Source organism: Nilaparvata lugens, chromosome 1 (genome assembly GCF_014356525.2).
Source record: "Nilaparvata lugens isolate BPH chromosome 1, ASM1435652v1, whole genome shotgun sequence".
NCBI lineage: Eukaryota > Metazoa > Arthropoda > Insecta > Hemiptera > Delphacidae > Nilaparvata > Nilaparvata lugens.
In genome coordinates, this window is record NC_052504.1 from 17272807 (window position 1) to 17293114 (window position 20308).

Here is a 20308-nt window from a genome sequence, read left to right on the forward strand (position 1 = left end):
CCTTGATCCGGAATATATTTTTATTATTTGAAGCAATCATCATTACTTCCGCTTTACATCAGCTCCTCTCTAAAACATCACGTTGCTTGTAACTCAAGGGGTTTTAAACCTTCACACTTAGCAACTGAAAATACCAAATATAGTTTCTGTCTTTTGGATGTACTGATTGATAATTTTAATTCTGTATTGTAGATCTATCAAGCAATTCTGAAACGATGGCAACTAAAATTTGGACGTGCTTCTCAATAAAAAATGTGGAGATTTTTCACGAAGACTACCAATAATATACTGTACTACCAGAGTAGAAATTACAATAATTTTTGACATTGATCCTCACTTTCTCAATAAGCTTGGTTCCATGAACATGTCACATACATCCAAAGATAACTGAATATGCTTACCCTAACTTACCCTAACTTATCTATAAATTACATTGTTTCCTTAGACTTCGTATATTCTCACTCCATATTCCGTAGTTTTTCTTTTTTTTTAATTTTGCTGTCATTTTCATACGTTAGCCGGCTATCAATGCTAACTACGTATCATGAGGAGATTCTCATTCTTCATTTATGCAGTTAATTCGGCGATGAAAGCACATTAAATTGGTCGATCTAGCTCCACTCGTCGAATCACTGCAAAGTGCGTCATTTGGAAAGAGTTGGTGTCTTTGCATCCCCTCTCCAGCGACCCAGTCATCGCGTAGCCCATGTTGAAGTCAGCTACTGAGACGTTTGTAGTCAGCGATAACTGAAAATTTAATTAATATATTATTTACTCTGTTTTCAACCAAAGGTTTAATGTATTTCTGCACTTTATTTCTGAGTCTCATATTGCCTATTTCATTTCCAAGTAATAGATCAGGTATAGATTTGATCGTACACGTTTCATGATGAATCAATTATTATTTCTATATGAATATATATTATTGATTATTCTAATGAATTAATAATGCTTTGTAGAATAAAGATAATATGTATATGATATTAGTACACTTGCTCATTAACTACCTTGGACTGCACAAGGTTCGAGTGGTGTAGACTATTAAATGTGTCCGATCATTCATTCATCTTGTGAATACAATCAATTGCTTGCTATTAATTTCTTCTAATATTTCAAATCAAAAATTTCTTTTCGTTATTTTGGGATCAGTGTTTGAAAGTTCTGACAAAATGTAACCTTCATTGGACTGATTCTCATAAAGAATTAGGAAATGTAATATTTGATGTAATGTAATGATTATTAATGAATAAATAATGAAATAGTAAGGGCCAAGCCTGTTTTTTCATTCCCAAACATTTTATGATTTTGTGCCTATATCATTGCTGGATTAATAAATTGATAATATCAGTCCTGGTAATATTTGAGGCTTAGGCTAGCTCACACGCATTCGGTTTCATTCGGTTCGTTACCGAAAACGAATGAGGCTTTCATACATGTCAGGTTTTGATTCGTACGGTTCTAATTAGCTATTTTCTTCTCAAACACAGCTGTTTGGATTTTCACAGTTCATGCTGGTATATCTAAATATAACAGCTGGTGTTGAATAATTGTGAGATGTTATTAATTTCTTGAACAACAAAATTTTAAAGTTGATTAAAAATTGTGAATTATTTGAATAGTTTCTTTTTGATTATGTTCATTTTGGATGTTCAGAGAGATGATTTTTTGAATTGAGAGTTTGTTCCTTGTTTTGACTCATGGTATATAAACTTCATCTCTTCTCTCCATTGATGAAAGCATGTAATATTCATGGAGAAGTAGAAAAATAGAAATTCGCTAGATTTGCTAGATAATTTCAATCATTCTTAATGAATTGCAAATGAAATATGTGTACCTGAATCTTTTCAACTCTCAATAATATGTAGGAATTATAACTAGTGAGTAGGTCTAATGTAACATTAATAATAATAATGTGCGCCCGTAAAAGTGGTAAAAGTGGAATTATTTAGCGAATTAATCCTTTGAATGTTTCAAATTACCACAAATGTATCATGCTAAGCTCCTTATTCACACAGTTGCAGCAATCATATAAACCTGTGAAATCATTGATTCTACTTATATTAATTAGGTACCTTACAAGAAGGATGCTGAGCGGTCGCATTGAGAATTTCCTTCGTAACTAATGACCTCTTGCTACTAAGTACTTCCTTTAATCGGCTTCGTGCATTATTTATTCAGTTCCCATTCATCTCCTACTAAGAATCCTTTGTAGAAACTAGAACCATATACTACACATACTGTGTGCTTTCTGAACTCTAGAACATTTATTTCTTCACCTATATAGTATCTTCATTGAGAAAACGAATATAATTTTCCATTCCAGACAATAAACTGATGTCTGCTTCTTTGAACTACTCAAAACAATATGTCATATCTAGTTTTTGTTTATTGGGAGGAAAAAACTATCTGAAATGACTGTGATATTTCCGATGAACTACATTATTACAGAGGTGAACAAGTTTGTTCTGTTCATACCAAGTCTTGGATGATATTGAATAAATTGTTAATTTTGTAGAGTATTGAATCATTGTAATGATCTTTTAACATGACATTAACGAGTCCATTATATGTCGGTGATAAGTAATATGATCAATAAGTTAGTTCTTATGAACAGTTAATATGCGCCAGAGCCTCCATAGATACCGCAAAACAATAACCACATTGCTTAGAAAGACTAATGAAAACCAAGAAATTGAAAATCTCTGATTCATCAGAAACCATCCAAGACGAAATTCTGCTACTAGTAGGTCAAGCCTCCTAAATAAATGTGGATTTACAATATTACAATTCAAATTTATTAAATTTAATGGAACAATTATAAGCGTAATGATATTGGGTGTTTCCACCCAAGATAGCTCTGTATCTGTGACTCTTAAGGCTGTGCAAAGGCTGAAAATAAACTTTCTACTGGTGATATTTTTCAAAGTTTTTCGATATGTATATCATCAAGCTATAACAATGGAAAAGTTTTCTCAGGAAAACATTTTTTCCCGATCATTACTTTTTGAGATATGAGCGCCTAAAGTTTAAATTTTTGGAACAGAACATTTCAAATTCGGTAAGAGTTCAATCCATGAGATTCAGAGGATAAATTATTCACGGTATGTTGATTGAATAAAACAAAAATAATTTGAAAATATACATTTTTGAGAAAGTTGTTCAATTACTTAAAAATGACCAAAAATAACTCAACTGGAAGTTATTTTTGGTCATTTTTAGTAAATTGAATAACTTTCTCAGAAGTTTATATCTTCAGAAAATTTTTGTTTTATTTAATCAAAATTACCATGAAGAATTCATCCTCTAAATTTCATGGATTTATCTCTTATCGAATTTGAAATGTTCTGTCCCAAAAATGTGAACTTTAGGCGCTCATAACTCGAAAAGTAATGATTGGAAAAAAATGTTTCCCTGAGAAAACTATCTCATTTTGATAGCTTGATGATATACGAATCGAGAAACTTTGAAAAATATCACCAGTGGAAAGTTCATTTTTAGCCTTTGCACGGCCTTAGATAGGTTCCCAAGTACTAGGAAGTGATCCTTGAACAGCTTGCTTTCAATAATTATTGTTCTAATCATGTAGTATGTGAGACTACAATCACACGATTATCAATTGAATGATAATTTTTGTGATTTGTTTCGGTTTTGTATATGTTTGGACTTTTTAACATCAAAATGAACTTTATTCCGAAGTGTCAATTTAAAGTATTGTGCTCACTATAACCTTAGTGTCCGGTTTCTCATTAGGGAACTTTGGACTACATACGGCAAGGTGGAACTACCCTTGGGTCTCCCCACCATTCAAAGCCATACGCTAATAATAATATAATCAATTAAATGATGCGAGCACATTTATATTGTGAACTTTCTCGCCCTGTATTTGTTGAAGATTGCCTGGGATTCTGAATATTGATTGCTGTGTTGGAGCAATATTATTGCGCGTTCGACAGTGGCAGAGAAATGTTTGTCGAACCGATATGAGACATCTCAATTGCGTAGGAAACGGTGGAGAAATTAAACTGATAAATGCTTACTAATTAGCAACGAGGGCTGCACGCAGCGGCCTGATCCGATTAGTTGGACTCGCTGCTCGTGGTTTGTGTATCATAAATTTATCGGGCCTCTGTCTCTCTCCTATCTTCTGCTGCACTCTGCAACCCCCTCTCACTCTTTCTATCTGTCTCAATTAGTTGCAATTAACGAGCCGGTCGGTATTTTTGAAGTGGCTTAGATTGGCGACTAATGAAAATGTTGAGTTGAGAGTTGGGCTGCGGTGGACGATCACTGGTGGTGTGCGACCGCTGAAAACGCATCGAGTTACGACCGGGGATTGGTCGTGTGCGACCGCTGAAAACGCATCTAGTTACGACCGAGGATTGGTCGAGTCGGAAATGGAACGGGGCCTAAGCCTCTGCCTGGCGAATTAGGCAGAATCGCGCCAGCCTGATAGGCTCCAGCCGATTAATAGGGGAATGGGATAGTTTGCTTAGAGCTTAGAGAATGGAATGAGAAATCGAGAATAGGAGGGGTAGGAGTGGTAGAATAATGACCGAAGGGGGGGGGTGTCACTAAAGAGTGGTAGTGGTAGAAAGTGGGTAATTCTGGTAGTGGCGAAATAGTGGGTGAAGGGAGTAAAAAAATTGATGGAAGAGAAAAACAAAGAAAGGGAAAATGAATATAGACTTATTAATAAGTGTTCATTATTCGTACACTACTTCATAAAATGCAAATGGAGGAGTGATGAGACGAGATCAGAAAAAGATGTGGAGCAACGAAAAAAGTAAAAATTGAATTGAGAGATAAAAGTATGGGGAGAGAGAAAATTCAGAGAGGGTGAATAGAGAAAGGAAATCAGAAACATAAAAGGAAACTGAAGGTTCGTAGGGTGTAGGTGATGGATATAGGTTGTTGGATAGATGATGGAGAAGGGGAGTGGTAGACAAAGGTGAAAATAAAGAGGATAGCTGAGAAAAGGAACCAGGGGAGAGAGTAGATAAACGTGAGAAATAGCGGGAGGAATATTGAGCTATAGAGGGAGGAAATTGTAGAGAGATGGAATACTAAGGAAAAAGAAAAATAACATAATTCAGTATGAGTAACGTAATGCGAGGAGGATGAATTTGAAAAGAATAATAATGAAGTGGCTGAAGAATTAGGGAAGAAAGAGGATGTGATTAAGGTATGAATGAAGTAGAGTAGTGGGAGAAGGAATCATGAGACATTTTTTATGGAACATATTATTTGGAGGCAGATTGATTGATTGATTGTTTGAATTACTGCATTCAAAAAAGCTTCAATATATAAAGGCTTATACACAGATATTTTACAAGAGAGATAAAAACAGAGAAAGGTTTCAAGAACAGTTAGTAAAACTTAACAGTTACATGAAAAACTCAAGTACGAAGATTAGTTGAGGTTCGAAGAGGGAGAAAATTGTAGAGAGATCATACACAGAAAATAGAGAGAATGAATGAATGTCAGAATAAATGAGGAATGAGAAGTAAACAAACAGAAAGATGATATTACATTTCGGAATAGGGAGAAATCGAAGTATGTTGATGATGGTGGATGCTAAAGAAGTGGGTTAGGTATTTGGCCGCTTGTTAGTGGACTGCATCCTATGCTGCCGCAATGTGAGAAATCCAGGATTGCGTTTCCTCTTGCAATGTAATAGCATGTAGTTGAGGGATGATGTACTGTGGTGGGTTGGAGGCGCAAGATAAATCAATTTTGATGTTAAATGAGGCCGACTTGTATGCCACAGCCGCACTATAGGCTTGAGCCGCATAGGCCACCCCATTGTTGACCGTCGGCTGCCCGCGTGGAGCTACCACAACTCACACCCAGTAGCGAGCAAAACAATGATCTCCTCTTCCTACGTTAGTGTGCTGTCGCTCTGCGACATCAGTTAACAAACGAGTGCCTGTCCGTGCACAAAGCTCCGCACACTCATTTGCCAACTAAATTGTAGCTTTGAATCGAGTAGTTGTCTACTGCTAATGTTATCCTGCTGAACTAACAAGCTTTCGTATGTAATGTATTTATTTTGTCGTATGATGACTTCGCAAGTAATTTGATGGGAAAAGCTATTCTGCTGTAGTCAGTCTCTGTTGATGAGTGCTGCTGTAACAGGCTAGCCTACTATAATTAAATACATTAGAAGATGAGGAAAGGATAGATTCTCACTACTAACTACAACCATAGAATAACCAATCTATGGAGTATCATTACAGAATAATAATAGGGTATAATAACCATCCTGTATGTCTAGCTATTCTCTGCCACTGATTAAAATGAAAATTTATGATTGTTTTCCATACTCAACTCCACTATGCTATTGATTTCTGAATAAAATGTTAATTTATCTCTTTTGTTTTGTTTTTTCAGTTCCTTGTTCCATGTTCTGTTATCAATTTATTCATTCAATTATGTAATTTATATGACCATGATAGTTTACATCTGCATATTTGAGTTTTGTTCTAATCAATTTAAAGCGAGATTCTGGGTCTTCTACGTTCATGGATTCATTCACATAGTTTTATTAAAATTTTGCAAGTTTTGTATCTTGAAATCATCGCAAAGGATGTTCTTTGCTTCGATGTGTAGACTGATTGGAGTAATAGGAGACAAGGATGATACCACCTTTCTAGCCATCGTGAACTAAGTAAATTTCTGGTTGTCCTCACAAAATATGACTGAATAAGTACTCAGATTACATGGTGAGATTGCCAACTTCATGTCCTATGTATTTTGTCCCGTTATTTGTTGAACGTACCTCGTGTTTTGTGCATGTAAATGTTGATAATGATCCATTACAGTTTCAGTTTGCAGAATTGAAAAGCTGAAGGGAAAGAAGAACAGGATTAGACCAAGAGACTTATTTTGCATAGAAATCGAAAATACTTTCCTTTGGTGGAAAATTGTGGAAGACCAAAAGATACGAGCTTTTCACAAGCTTGAATGGTTCAGCGTTTTTAATGTGGTCAGGGCGTGCTGCTTGTTCAAGATACTCGGATCAAAGCTGTAAAAAGCCTCGAGGACTGAATTTTGCATCACAGTAATTGGATAAAATCCCTCTGTATGAGTCAAATTGCTCTTTTTCCTCAGCATAAGAATTTTCCTTCCACTCACACTATTCGTGTTTGAGCGCATTCAGAAATTGAGGAGTAAGGAATTTTTCAATTTTCAAAGATGAAGTTCAAATTTAATGGACTGAGGAGTACATGTACTAACTTATAAATGAATCTTTCACTCTAAGTTAGTCTGCAAAATTTGAATCTAATAAGTGATCTAAATTTAATTAACAATACTTATTAACTAATACTAATCAACAATACTCGGGGGAAAAATACTATTTCCAATCTTTCTGGGAGAAGTACAAGTATTGGAGTATTTTAAATACTGTAGTTTCAAATAGAATGATTTGCTCATGATTATATGGATCAGGATGTTGAAATTTGCTAAATAGTGTTAATTATCATTACGGAATGTACGATAGCATGCAGGATTGAATTTCGTTGATATGAATGAACTTGTAATAATAGAGTCGTTGAATTATGGGCTGTGGACTACATGTGAACTTGAATTAGGATTCCAGTGAAAGACTACTCGCTAATGATAGTATAGATCATGATGGTGATATGATTCACAATTGGGTGCATTGTGAATGTGCGTACGTTAGCTTGTAGAACCAACTTGGCTCTCTTGAATTTAGAGCTATAATAATTTATCACTTGCGCTAAGTTATGAATGGAATAGACATCAAATTGTAAGACAGTCCATTACTCAAAGTAGAAGACGGCGGAACGAAACGTCGGCTGCCTGGCATTTCAGTTTCCAAAGGAATATTCTACATTGTTCCCGCACAAACATCACGAGATGCTCTCTTTCATTTGAAACCTATTTATTTAAGACTGTGGGAAGGGTCGAACGGGGAGTACAGAGAACTAGTGATGAAGAAGAGAGGGAAGGAGGATGAAGAAGAGAAAGAGGAGGGATAGCTTGCTCTCAACTTCAACAAAACTTTCATGCGAAGAAGGAGTAGGAGAAAAGTCTTGAAAGAAAGAAGGAACGCTGAAGAGATTTGGGAGAAGGAAAGCTGTAGGGCTGAGTAGAAACAGAATAAGTGAATTTCTGATAACTTTCGTCGAACTTCGTCTGTGTTAGGGTACCTTACCTTGAAGTCAGGATCGACAGCCATTTTCTTGAAGGAGCCAATAATGTACACGTTGCCAGACCCAGAGTCGATCATTTTCGCCCTTGTTGAATATCTGTAAGTCAAGAACGTATATTTGAACAGTTTACAAGGTTAGCTATTGTATGGTGGCAGCATGAAGAATCTCCATTGTTGTAACGGGTATATTGGAAATAGTGACTTACTTGTAAGTTTTAGAATCTCGTTTACTGTTTCTAAAGACCGACAAACTTCGTAAGTGGTTTCCCTACATAGAAATGAAAAAAATCAGTCAACATGGATCCTGAAACGCTTCGTTGCCGAGATAATCATGGCTGAAAATTGCACATTCTTCTTCAATTGTTTATTTCCACAAAATTGTGACAACCTCAAATGAGTACAAAAATGGTCAATTATTATCATGTGTAATCAGCCAATAAATCTAATAAAACCAATTACAAGTATGTAACTCCAATGATAGTTGAGATAATGAGAGGAATATTTAGGATAATATGCCAAAAGAGAAAAATTTTCAATTTAAAAAAATATCCAACTAGAATACTTATTGTTCAATTGTATTTTAAATCAAAAGAAATGATAGATTATTCAATACTGTAGAGAAATTCCGTTATTTGAATAGAGATATTCTGATATAGATCAACGCAAAGATTTTCCGAAAAATTCCTATTTTCGTCTGTTTTTCTCCTTCGAATCCTATTTATGAGGAATTCATATCTAATTTTCATACATAAATTATAAAATTACCGTGTTGTTCAAACTCCAACTAAAAGAAATCAGATAAATCTACAATCATTTTTATTCAAGCAACTGTATCCTTTTCTCAAGTAAGCGAGTGATTCCGTGAGAGATTCCAGCTACTTTTGAGTCGAAATCGATATTGATGGAGAGACTGTATTTGGGATGACATGATGGGAGGTTGAAGGAATTGATCTTCGGCAACGAGAATTCATCTGTTTATTTTTGCGCCGTCCCTCGCTAAGCCTCTAGTTGAGTATGGACCGACGCTCCGTTTTAAAAATTCAGAGCTTGTATCTTGCATGGCCGGAGGCAGGCGGCTTACCGTTCGACGGATTTTGGCCCACTTTGTTTATTCGACGTTCTTTGGGCTCGATTCGAGCACCACTCTGCCCCGGAGCAAAGAACACGGCCGCCGATTGTCAGAGCTTCATTCTGCGTTGTTCTGTGTTGCATGTCGGAGGAGAGTTTGAGCCTCGCTACGGATTCAGCATGCAAATTACATTTAAACAGACCAGAGCCACTGTGTTGGTGAGGCAATGACATCGGGGAGCCACCAGCCACCAGCCACCAGCCACCAGCCACCCAACCACTGACGAGTATGTTGCAATTCAACTCCATAGAGGCAAGGCAGAGTGGAAGAGGTTTTTTACGTGATAAAGTGCCAAGCTCGAGTTACATAATGTTGAGATAACTGCTAATAGAATTATTAAAAGAATTTGGGAAGGTTGGAATGTTCTGTTGATTATTAATAATCATTCATGAAGAAAGAAGTGATTTGAAAATGTCACTTCCTTATACCTTTTTCATAATTCCATCCTCTTCTTCCTTGATGTTCTACTTGAATTTGTACTTCACGCCATACAAAAAAAGGACAGGTGAATGTTTATCTTTCAATTTAACACAAATTGAATTGAAACTTCTTATCCTATTCTGCTAATGCACCAGAACAAACAATAATGGAGCAGAATTATGGAATAGATCCAATTTGCTAAGGATAATGAAAAAGACCTAGGTTTTTCTTGTAGAATTTTGATCATCAATAGAGAATAAATAAATATTATTAAATATCATATTAGGTGGTCAAAAATATATCGATTGGTGATTCTGTTTATAACTTAATGTGTGAAAAATTCTTATTGATGCTATTACAGTGTAGTATAACCCGTTGATTGACTAGTATGAAGTGTAAACTGGAGTGTGGAATACATAGAGAAACACGAACAATCGTTTGATGAGATTCAATGATACTTGAAATTGAGAGATCGAGTCCTAGATGTTGTTGACCATTTCAGAGCACAATATGTTTCCTCTCCATCCTTCATAGAGCGACACAGCTGCAGAGTACGTGGTCAGTGAACCACTATCACATTACAATTGTCTGCCATGTATCATCATTTTTCAAGGCTTTCATTAGATTTTTCTCTCATTTATCTATCTTTTCAGTCCACATCCACATCTGTGAGGGGAATCTTTCTGTACGGCATCATATATTTCCAGTCCAGTTTGTGATCTTTTGAGGAATAGTGACCATTGTTATTCCTTGAAGTGGGATATATACCTAGCAGTTGGAAAAGAAATCTCATAACAAAGTCCCGTTGAATTATTGATTGTGGAATTGACGTGGACTTTTTCATATGAATTGTGTTCAATAAGCAAACAAGATATCGAAAGTATGATCAAGAAGGCTTGAAAATTATGTTTTCAAGTGAGAAAACCAAGTATAATGAGAGAATGGTTAGTAGAATGTTATAAGAGAAGGGAAAAGGAAAATGGTCAACTTCCATAGCTCTATGCTTGTGGAAACTCAAGCTGTGAAACAAAATGTGTTACTTGACATGTCCATGAATTTAGTTGGTCTATTATATTCTACAAGACATCAAAATTAAGTTTCAGCTACAATCTCGTTCTCGTAATATGCCTACTTTGTGATATGAATAGAGATTTGGAATAAAAATGTTTGTCAAGTTGAATAGAATGTAGCCTTCTGATAATTTTGTAATCAGAGCAATAGATAGCTTTCAAACTCCATCTTTTATATAGTACTTCTGAATGTAGTGTTCCCAATGCTCTGTATTTGTTTTTCGCTGTTTTTGTCGAAAAATGCAGATTATCGATGACAAGATTCATTGATTATTGATAATCATTAGTGATAGTCTTACAATGAACAGTAGCTTTTGAATATAAAATTTAATCGTAATAAATAATCTAATAAAATGAAAAATGAATTCCAAATATAACCTACAATATTATTTCTGTACACAGGGAATTGCGCAGGTATTAGGACGGAATTACGCGAGAAATTCATGAGAGAAGCTGAATAAAAATGTTGACGTGAGAAGAATGAGAGTGATGAGACAAAAAGTGCCAAGAAAAATTTGGAAGAATAGGGAAAGTGAGAAGAAACAGGACAAAGATCAATATTGGAAGGTTGTGAAGTGGAAAAACAGATGGTGAGATCCTGAGACCTTTCGGATCCATTCGCATGAAGAAGATCCTGAACGAGAAATGAAATATCCAACCACCAGAAAAGAACAGTAAAGAGAGATTTCGAGTTACTATGGTAATCGCTTGCATGAATAGAACATGAGGCGGAAAATAGAATTGGAAAAAGTAGTCGTTGTCTCCGACGATATTTGGCAATTGAATCATGAAGCAGGGCTCAAGGTCACCTAGAGGGCGTGCAGACCCTTATGTGTCATTGCTGACTCAGCTCACCATTCAGCACTTCTGCTCGATATATAGAATGCTGAACGAGTTCCTCGCCTTTTTGGGCGGTCCGTTGTTTAGATAACTCACCACTTCCATGCTCTAACTGCCACCACTCTCATTTACACACAACAGCTTCATTTGGCATTCATTAACTCAGTGCTACGTTTTTCTTGATTAACATTCCATCAGCATTAATTCGAATCAACTGGGGCAAGTTGATTCTGATTCTAGCACGGTATGGATGATTTCGTTAAAATGTGGGGTTAATTGGTTGAAATGTTAAACATACAATTGACTCATACCCATGCAATACGATGAATCTAGATAGAGCCATATACTCTTATTTGTTATAATACAGAAAAACTACTGCTTTGTAGTCGAGTTGAACATTATTATTCAAAATAATTATCATTATACATTATTATTCGTTATAATACAGAAAAACTACTGCTTTGTAGTCGAGTTGAACATTATTCCCAGTAGCAAGCATTCAAAACCGTGGGGTCCCATCTGACCGAATCCCAAAGGTCGAAGAGTATACTTTCCCATATAGTCGAATCTCATCTAGCCGATGAGATTCGATCAATTGCGACAAACTACAACATTTTTCTATCAAATGGGATTCGACTGCTTGAGAATCGGTCAGATGGGAAAATCAAATTTTCGACCTTTTGCGACAGTTGAGATTTTCGGCCAAATGAGATTACTATTGAAACTTTTCGATCATTTGGGATTCGACCATTTGGGAAAGTTCAAGTTTTAGTGGCATGTCAAATGACCGATTCCCATTTGGCCGAAATTATTATTTTGTCGCAAAAGATCGAAAATTGAAGATTCCCAAATGGTAGAATTGAAACTTGTACTTTCCCAAATGGTCGAATCCCAAATGATCGAAAAGTTTTAATAGTAATCTCATTTGGCCGAAAATCTCAGCTGTCGCAAAAGGTCGAAAATTTGATTTTCCCATCTGACCGATTCTCAAAAAGTCGAATCCCATTTGATAGAAAAATGTAGCAGTTCGTCGCAAATGGTCGAATTCTATTAGGTAGAAGAGTTTTGTTTTCCCATATGGTCGAATCTCATCTAGCCGATGAGATTCGATAATTTGCGACAAACTAAAATATTTTTCTATCAAATGGGATTCGACTGTTTGAGAATCGGTCAGATGGGAAAATCAAATTTTCGACCTTTTGCGACAGTTGAGATTTTCGGCCAAATGAGATTACTATTAAAACTTTTCGATCATTTGGGATTCGACCATTTGGGAAAGTACAAGTTTCAATTCTACCATTTGGGATTCTTCAATTTTCGATCTTTTGCGACAAAATAATAATTTCGGCCAAATGGGAATCGGTCATTTGGCATGCCACCTTCAAAACTTGGAAACAAAATTATTATCCCTTATGATTATTATGCAGACAAACACTTCCGATTTTCTCCTAACGATCCTATAGTGTCATGAATGATCCCCTCAGTGATAATGTTGCTCTATAAGAGTGAACACCATTGTAGAAGATCAATCTCAACGGAATAAATTTTAGCAATCGAGAACACCATCATAATTGAAGAGATTTATTGGAATAACAGCTTATAACTTTCACAAGCTTTAGTAACTCCTATTCCATTACATTAAGAGTTACCCATCTCATTGTAAGTTGATTATTTAGGGGGCTCTTATTGCCTCAAATATGCTCACAACACTAATTTTAATATTTCTAAGTTTAAAGAAGAAGACATTCATCTAAGGCACAATCCATTCTCTCGTTCCAGATGGAAGTATCTATATCAGTCTACATGAAATTTTGGGATCAGTTCAATTTGAAGAAAAACATAGATACTTGGAGACTCACCTCCTAGTGCCAGCTACCTCGACCACCTTGCATCGACTCTTGCACCACCAGCATGTGGCCAGTGTCCAGTAGGATGAGGCGGCACTCCTGGCCCAACTTTCTTCAGGGTACAAAAGCACCTGCAAATGAAAATTACAGTAAAAGTTCTGATACCAATAGTCCAATCAAATGGTCGTTTTTCAGGAAACAGTACCGAAAGAATAGAAAAAAAGAAAGAAAAGGTTCTATATGCATTTTGGGGCGCTGAACTCGAATCTGAAATTTGCTGACACGCCATAGGGCGGCTTCACCCCCAAAACCCTGTACCAAAAATTTATCAATTGCTCATTTTATTTTCTTTATTCTTATTTTGGACGATCCTTTCGACATTTCCATCTTGCCTTTTTTTCTCATATCATTGATTCTGTTTTGTTAGTGTGGTACTACTGTCTGACCGAACTCTTTGCCTTCGTCAGCTGTAGGAAGCTCTGACTGGCACTTCTGTTCAGAATCATGATGGAACGCCTAAAACTTTGGCGTACTAATTTTTCTTTCTTTTAATAATGTTCCGACATTATTAATCATATTTTATTTTCTTCAACCATGCTAAGGAAGCATATATAATTATTATCTAATGTCTGATTGAATCTTGTAAGAACCCTGTTGGGTTTTTTATTTACCGTACTTCAAATATTTCACATGGATTTTTAAAATACGAATTATGGATGAAGCCAATCTTAGAAACCGATGTTACTTCAACAAAATGATACTAGACTTAAAGGAAATACACCATGACATGAAACAAAGAATATAAGTATTAATTACAACAAGTTATTTTCAATCTACAATCAGTGCGGTGAGCAGAACATTTCATTCAACATTTTGTCAGCAATCCAGCCAGGTCCATAGAATTTTATAATGAATCAACTTCGTATATCTGCGTTTCTCTACACTTCATCAAAATCTTCATTATCCGGGTTTTTCATATAGACTTTGTTAATTATTCTAAATTGCAAAATTATGTAACTCAATTATTTAAAAGCTGTTATGAATATTTAAGTATGTTTTGATTTCTTATTGTTAAAAAAATATAAGATTCAATTGGACTTTGGTTATATTCTTTTCTTTCAACCAAGATTGCCAAAATTCACTGGCCCTCATGACCAGCATAGCTTCCTATTGTGCTAAGCAGCTTTATTTGAGTAATCTCAAATAAGGTTGGTTACAACCCGCAAAAACCCCCAAAATTTCAATTTTTCAATTTTCCCATTCAATTTCGAAAACCTTGAGTTTCTCAAGCAAAAATTATTCTCGACAAAATTAAAGAGAATAAAATTTCAAATAAATTGAGTGGTAGCGCAGGACTCTACCATTTTTGGTTCCGGAGCTACGAATTTTCAAAAAAGGGGTATGAAGAAAAGTATGAGATTGGTTCCAATGTGATAAATTCAATAAATAAATTTGATGTAGTAGAAAAATAATAATATCATAGTAATCTTTTTAACATGAAATGCGAAAATGAATAGCTTCGGATGTTTGAACCATTTTGAAGGTTTTAAAATAAACTATTGATTCCAAAAGGTTTTTTTAAGTGGTACTGCTACCATTATATTCTTCAACTAACAAAATAATAAAGAAATACGTTTTTTGAAAATTAGATGTTTTTTATGTTATTTTCAATCACAAGTTGAGGATAGAATTTATTTCCTCCCTTTCATGAATCGATGATATTATTTCAAGATGTTTCAACCATGGTGAGCTTTGCAGCTTTAGCCTCACATCTCGTTTATGAGCATCACGGATCAATACAGTGTACGTCTGAACGGTGTAATCTTGCCGTTGATTGAATCTTACTGTGAGAGATGTTCAAATAGGATAGATTGGACTGTGAATTCTGGCGAAGATTTCACGGATGATTCAGTCGACGAAATCATGTTTTTATAGGGAATTGGAAGTGGCGGCGCCGCCGAGGCGAGGCGAGAAAGCATGGAAGACTGGAGACTGGCGAAATGCGCTTGGAGAGCCGCCAGATAAGGGAGAAAACGATGACGCAGAATGATCAAATGGGAAGCAGCCCTCCACACAAGTGCGACCAGCCACACGTAAAACTTGCTCTGGATGAAGTTGGCTCCAAGCTGTTACTGTCCAATAAAAGTGGAATATGTAAGATCCAAATAATTGAATCAATGTGATTTCACCAGCAAAGACTCAATAATATATCATCTTCTTGATTGGGATCATCAATTATTTATATTTTAAAGGATTAATAATAATATTCGTATGACTTTTATCGGTGTGAGTCCCTGACGGCGGTCCTACGTCTCTAATTATAATTTAGCTTTGCAAAATTTAAACTGTTATATTAACCGTCCAAATCACGACTGTTATAGGATCGGCCAGAAGCAATAGTTTAACGTGCCCATTATATAACACGGGAGTGATCTAGCTAAAAACGTTTGCCCGTATCCGGGTTTGAATTATTGAAGTAAATTAAATTCTTCAGTTTGATAGCACTGCCTGATCGTGGGTTCGAGCCCCGTCGTAAGGAATGGATGTATGTTTATCTCATCAATGAATCACACATTCATTACTCTACTCACGCTTTGCCACAGAGCTTATGTGAGGATCATCTGTCAATAAAATTATCGTGAATGTAATTCATATTACGACAAAATGTCTAATTCCTATTAGCACAATATATTATGTTATCTATGATACTATAATAATGGAAAAAATCAGCTTATAAACGTATTGGATAGGAAATGCACGAATGACGCATCATCACGTTTGAACTACTGGACTGATCAACTCAAAACTTTGCATATCGATTTTAAATATAACGTGGATGGTTATAGGCTTATTCTTAAAACATCAATATTTGGTACGCCATAGTGGAGTAGGTCAATTTCCACACAGAAAAAAAGTAGAGGACACATTATAAGAATTTTTTGTAACTAACTATTGTATGTAATTGTAATTTATCTAATATTTTGTGTAATTGATGTAGTTTTAGTTTTTTTGGGAAATAAACATTTATTTATTATTTATTTCAGTAGGTCAAGTTTTTAATTAGACCCTTCCGGAGTACAGGTTACATGCTAGTTCCCAGTAAACTTAAACCTTGTATTACTGTTACAGGGCTATTTAAAAATCATGAAGACGCTCAATTGGATTCATCCAATGCAAATACATAATGAACATTCGGATTCTCCCAATAAAAGTCAATGTATCTCACTGTATTGTTGAGTGTTTACAGAGCAGTAGTAGTGTACTGAGAGATTTCTACATAAAGGTAGAAATATTTCCATCATTATTATAGCACCTAGTCAGAGACTCATGAGCTATTCTATTTCGACTAGAGTTGTTAAAAATATAACAGTAATAATGCTTATATACCGTATAGAATAAAATTGTTAGACTTGTGATGTAAAAGAAGTTCTTCAAATGCCCCGTGTGAGAGAGAATTGTCATTGTGGGATCAGGAGATTTTGGTTCTCCTAGGTCCTGGTTATCTGTTTGTGCTTTTATGGGACAAGCCAGTCAGGCCTTTAGATGTTATGGGATGCTAGACTTATATCTTCATGGGTCGGTAGTCAAATTCATGTAATCTATTGTATCGTCCTCTTTATATTGGATCGTTTCAAAGAACAAGCATCCATCTCCATGCATCATTCTTGATTCTTGATTCTTGATCTTGGATCGCCAAAACCCTAGTCACGCTAGTTTTGAACTTGAATACTTCTAAGATGAAAAACATTGGATAGAATGCTTGGTTATGATTATGAATAATGCTCGTCCAATGAAGCTCGACATCATGCAAATTTTTATCACTTATCTCGGCGAACACTAAAGAGTCTAGCACTAACAGTAATCTTCACACTTGAAAGGAGTGCCATAGTTTACATGGAAATGTGAGTAAATTCTCAAATTTCTACTCTGAACACAACAAGGAATAGATGGAAGGAATATCCAAGTGGATTTGATTGTCCTGCCCTCAGGATCACAGCACTCATCACATAGGCATTGTGAAAGTGTGAACATAAATTTTCAAACTGTAATCAATATGTAGGTTATCTATGAAAATAGATTGAATAGATTTTCTTAGGAGGATATATTATCATTATTCGTCCACTGACCACCTATAAAAGGGTTATTTGGATTTGTCAATGAATATTAGTCAATAATATTTTACGAATAAGTTACATAAAACTGTACAACTAATTTTGCATCTCATAATAAGCTTGCAACTCATCAATCGAGTATGCACAAATATTTAACAATTCCTTCTTCATCAAGGCTCTAAATTTACGACCTGTGGATGCTCTTAAAAGGGCTGGTAGTTTGTTGTAAAATCGAATCCCAGCACTTTTAACTTCTCTCTCATATAATGTAGTATGGTGCGTATCATCTCGCAACTGTTCTCTATGTCTAGTTCCATAATTGTGAAAAAGCGCACCAGTTTTAAATTTATCCTTGTTTTGATCAATAAAGCATATTGCTTCTAGGATATACAAACTTGGAAGAGGTAGAATTTTCATTTGTTTGAAGTATGGTCTACATCTTGAACGAATCGACTCTCCAACCATTAGTTAGTTTGAGAATTTATGTATCTGATCATTATGAATGCATTTATTACAGAACAAAAAGGTATCTAAACCTTCTGATCAATCAACATCTATTTATGAGAGGGAGTAAGTAATTTTATGTATCATCATATTAATTGACGATATTGACTTGCTTCTTCTCCAATTCATCGTTTATCTTGATTGTTCTTTGTCGTGTTCCATTGGTTAAATTATGCGAGCATATTTCCTCACGTACTTGCATCATGGATGAACATCAATGGAATGCAATCTGTTGTGCTTGATCATTTATGGCCCGATGTTGAATTGCTCAGTTGCCTAGCTTTGTACCGACGTACCCGGTACGTATATCGAACGTGTTCGCAGTCTCTCTAGAATCCGTACAGATTACGGGGCTGATGTGAAAGGCGGACAGAGAGAATCTGATAACAAACGCGTTTGTGCGGATCTCGCACGAAGAGAGAGGAATCTTGGGAACGGAGTAAGAACGCTAACGAACGGAAATAATTAAGGATTAGGGGAGAGAGGAGGTCGAAAAGGAAGATCCCGATTAATGACACAGAGGATCAAAGGATGAGAATGGAACAAAGGAATGGAGCGCGTAGAAGGAACGCTGGTGAAATAGACTTAGCGAGGAAGAGGTGAGTGGGGTGTACTTGATATCCTGTTCTGCTACAAGAAAGACCTTTCTAAATCGACTTGGATCAATTGTCTAGAAAACGTGCAACGGGCTTTATTGTTTTCACAAGCTAGTGCAATCATTGAAAGTTGGGAGGATCAAAAGTTGTTATTCTACTTCGGGAGCCTCTGAAAATACACAACTTTTTCATGGTGTAGTATTTTTATCCCATTGTTGATGTGAGTGAATTTTGGTTGGATCTTCATGAATAGGGTATTTTCTATTATTCCATGTTGAAATTCAATTACAATGTGACCTCATTTCAAGATACTTCAATCTAGAAGAATTCGAAACTACAGGCTGACTAGAACTAGAACATCTCAATTATATCCAGGAAAGGTCAGTAGTGTTTAGTATAACAACTACTGACAATTTTTTTTGGATTTACAATTCATTGTGGGGGGAGGGGTGACAGCTGAAGAAATTTTCCCCAATAATTTCATGGGGGAGGATTATACCAATAGCATACACTTTCATTGTTGTCATATAATTGTGAGCTTGAAGTGGAGTCCTGTACAATGTAACATTCTATACTCTCTGTGTAGAGCGCGAACAACGTAATGCTATGTAAGCTATGTGAACAATGTGAGCTAACTGAGCTATAAAGTGCTTGTGAGTCGTATGTTAAGTAAGAAGATTGCCATATTAGAAAATGATTTATTACTATGATAAGACTATATGATAATACGAAAGTGGCCTATAATACGACTATATTCTCATTATTTGTTGACTGATGTCATGAAAGATTCAGGACAATCGTTTTTATGCATGCTTTTTATCCCAGGGGAAATTCAAAACGAGGCCTTCTTATTAGCTGCGCGGTTAAACGGTTATGCATTGTTGAACGAATGGAAGCAGCCAGCACCCCCTTCCATCCCGCTCCTTCTTCTGCCTTCGCGACGCTCACTTTTTTCAATTTTTCATACCGTCCTTAATAGAAGAAAAAGAAGGAAGGAGATAAGTTGCAGATGGTGGCGAAAGAAGGCGACAAGATGGAAGAGAAAGAAGGTGTAAAGAAGACGGAGAAGAAGAGAAGGCAACTCTTTCATCAAGGATTTACTGCCAGCCACTTTAGCCGCCTCCACCGCCTCCGCCGTCTCCGCGTCTAAGCGCCCCATTGTCTCCAATCTCACGCACACACCGGCCCTGTTGTGGATGTGTTTGTGTGGCATGTTATTTTTGTGCGAATATAAGCACAACAACGCCCCAGATAAAAATCCGCCAACCTCTTTTCCTGATCCTGAGTGAAGGGCTCATTTTCTCTCCTTCAACCCCTTGACTGCTCTCTCAGCCGACACATTCTGCCCGCTTCTATTGCACTTTTTCCTCCTAGCTCCATTCCTATATCTACTCACACCCGTCTCCCCACCATCAACTCACACCCAAGATATTTCGTTCTCGTTTGAAGTTTGAAAAACGCTGTCAGCTCAATTGTTGTTGACCGAACACACTTTGTGTGCCAACGCTCTACAAAGACATCATACCTCTGTAAGTCACGCTCAATTCACCACCTTCTGTTACAATGTTATTTATTCAAGTGAGGTTATTTGCACACGCCTGGAATCTTGAAAAT

The 20308-nt window shown here is 36.1% G+C and overlaps 1 protein-coding gene across 1 annotated transcript in view; it reads right to left on the minus strand.

The window, feature by feature from the left end:
* Positions 1 to 286: 286 nt before the first annotated feature.
* The window catches only part of LOC111051250, a 28591-nt gene continuing 8569 nt past the window's right edge, over positions 287 to 20308 (minus strand). Inside the window, exons 2-4 of the mRNA XM_022337714.2 lie at positions 13495 to 13613; positions 8180 to 8273; positions 287 to 747 (exon numbers count right to left, since the gene is read on the minus strand). Of these exons, the coding sequence (XP_022193406.2) occupies positions 598 to 747; positions 8180 to 8273; positions 13495 to 13613 (363 nt within the window). The 3' untranslated portion in view covers positions 287 to 597. The remainder of the gene's footprint in view (positions 748 to 8179; positions 8274 to 13494; positions 13614 to 20308) is intronic.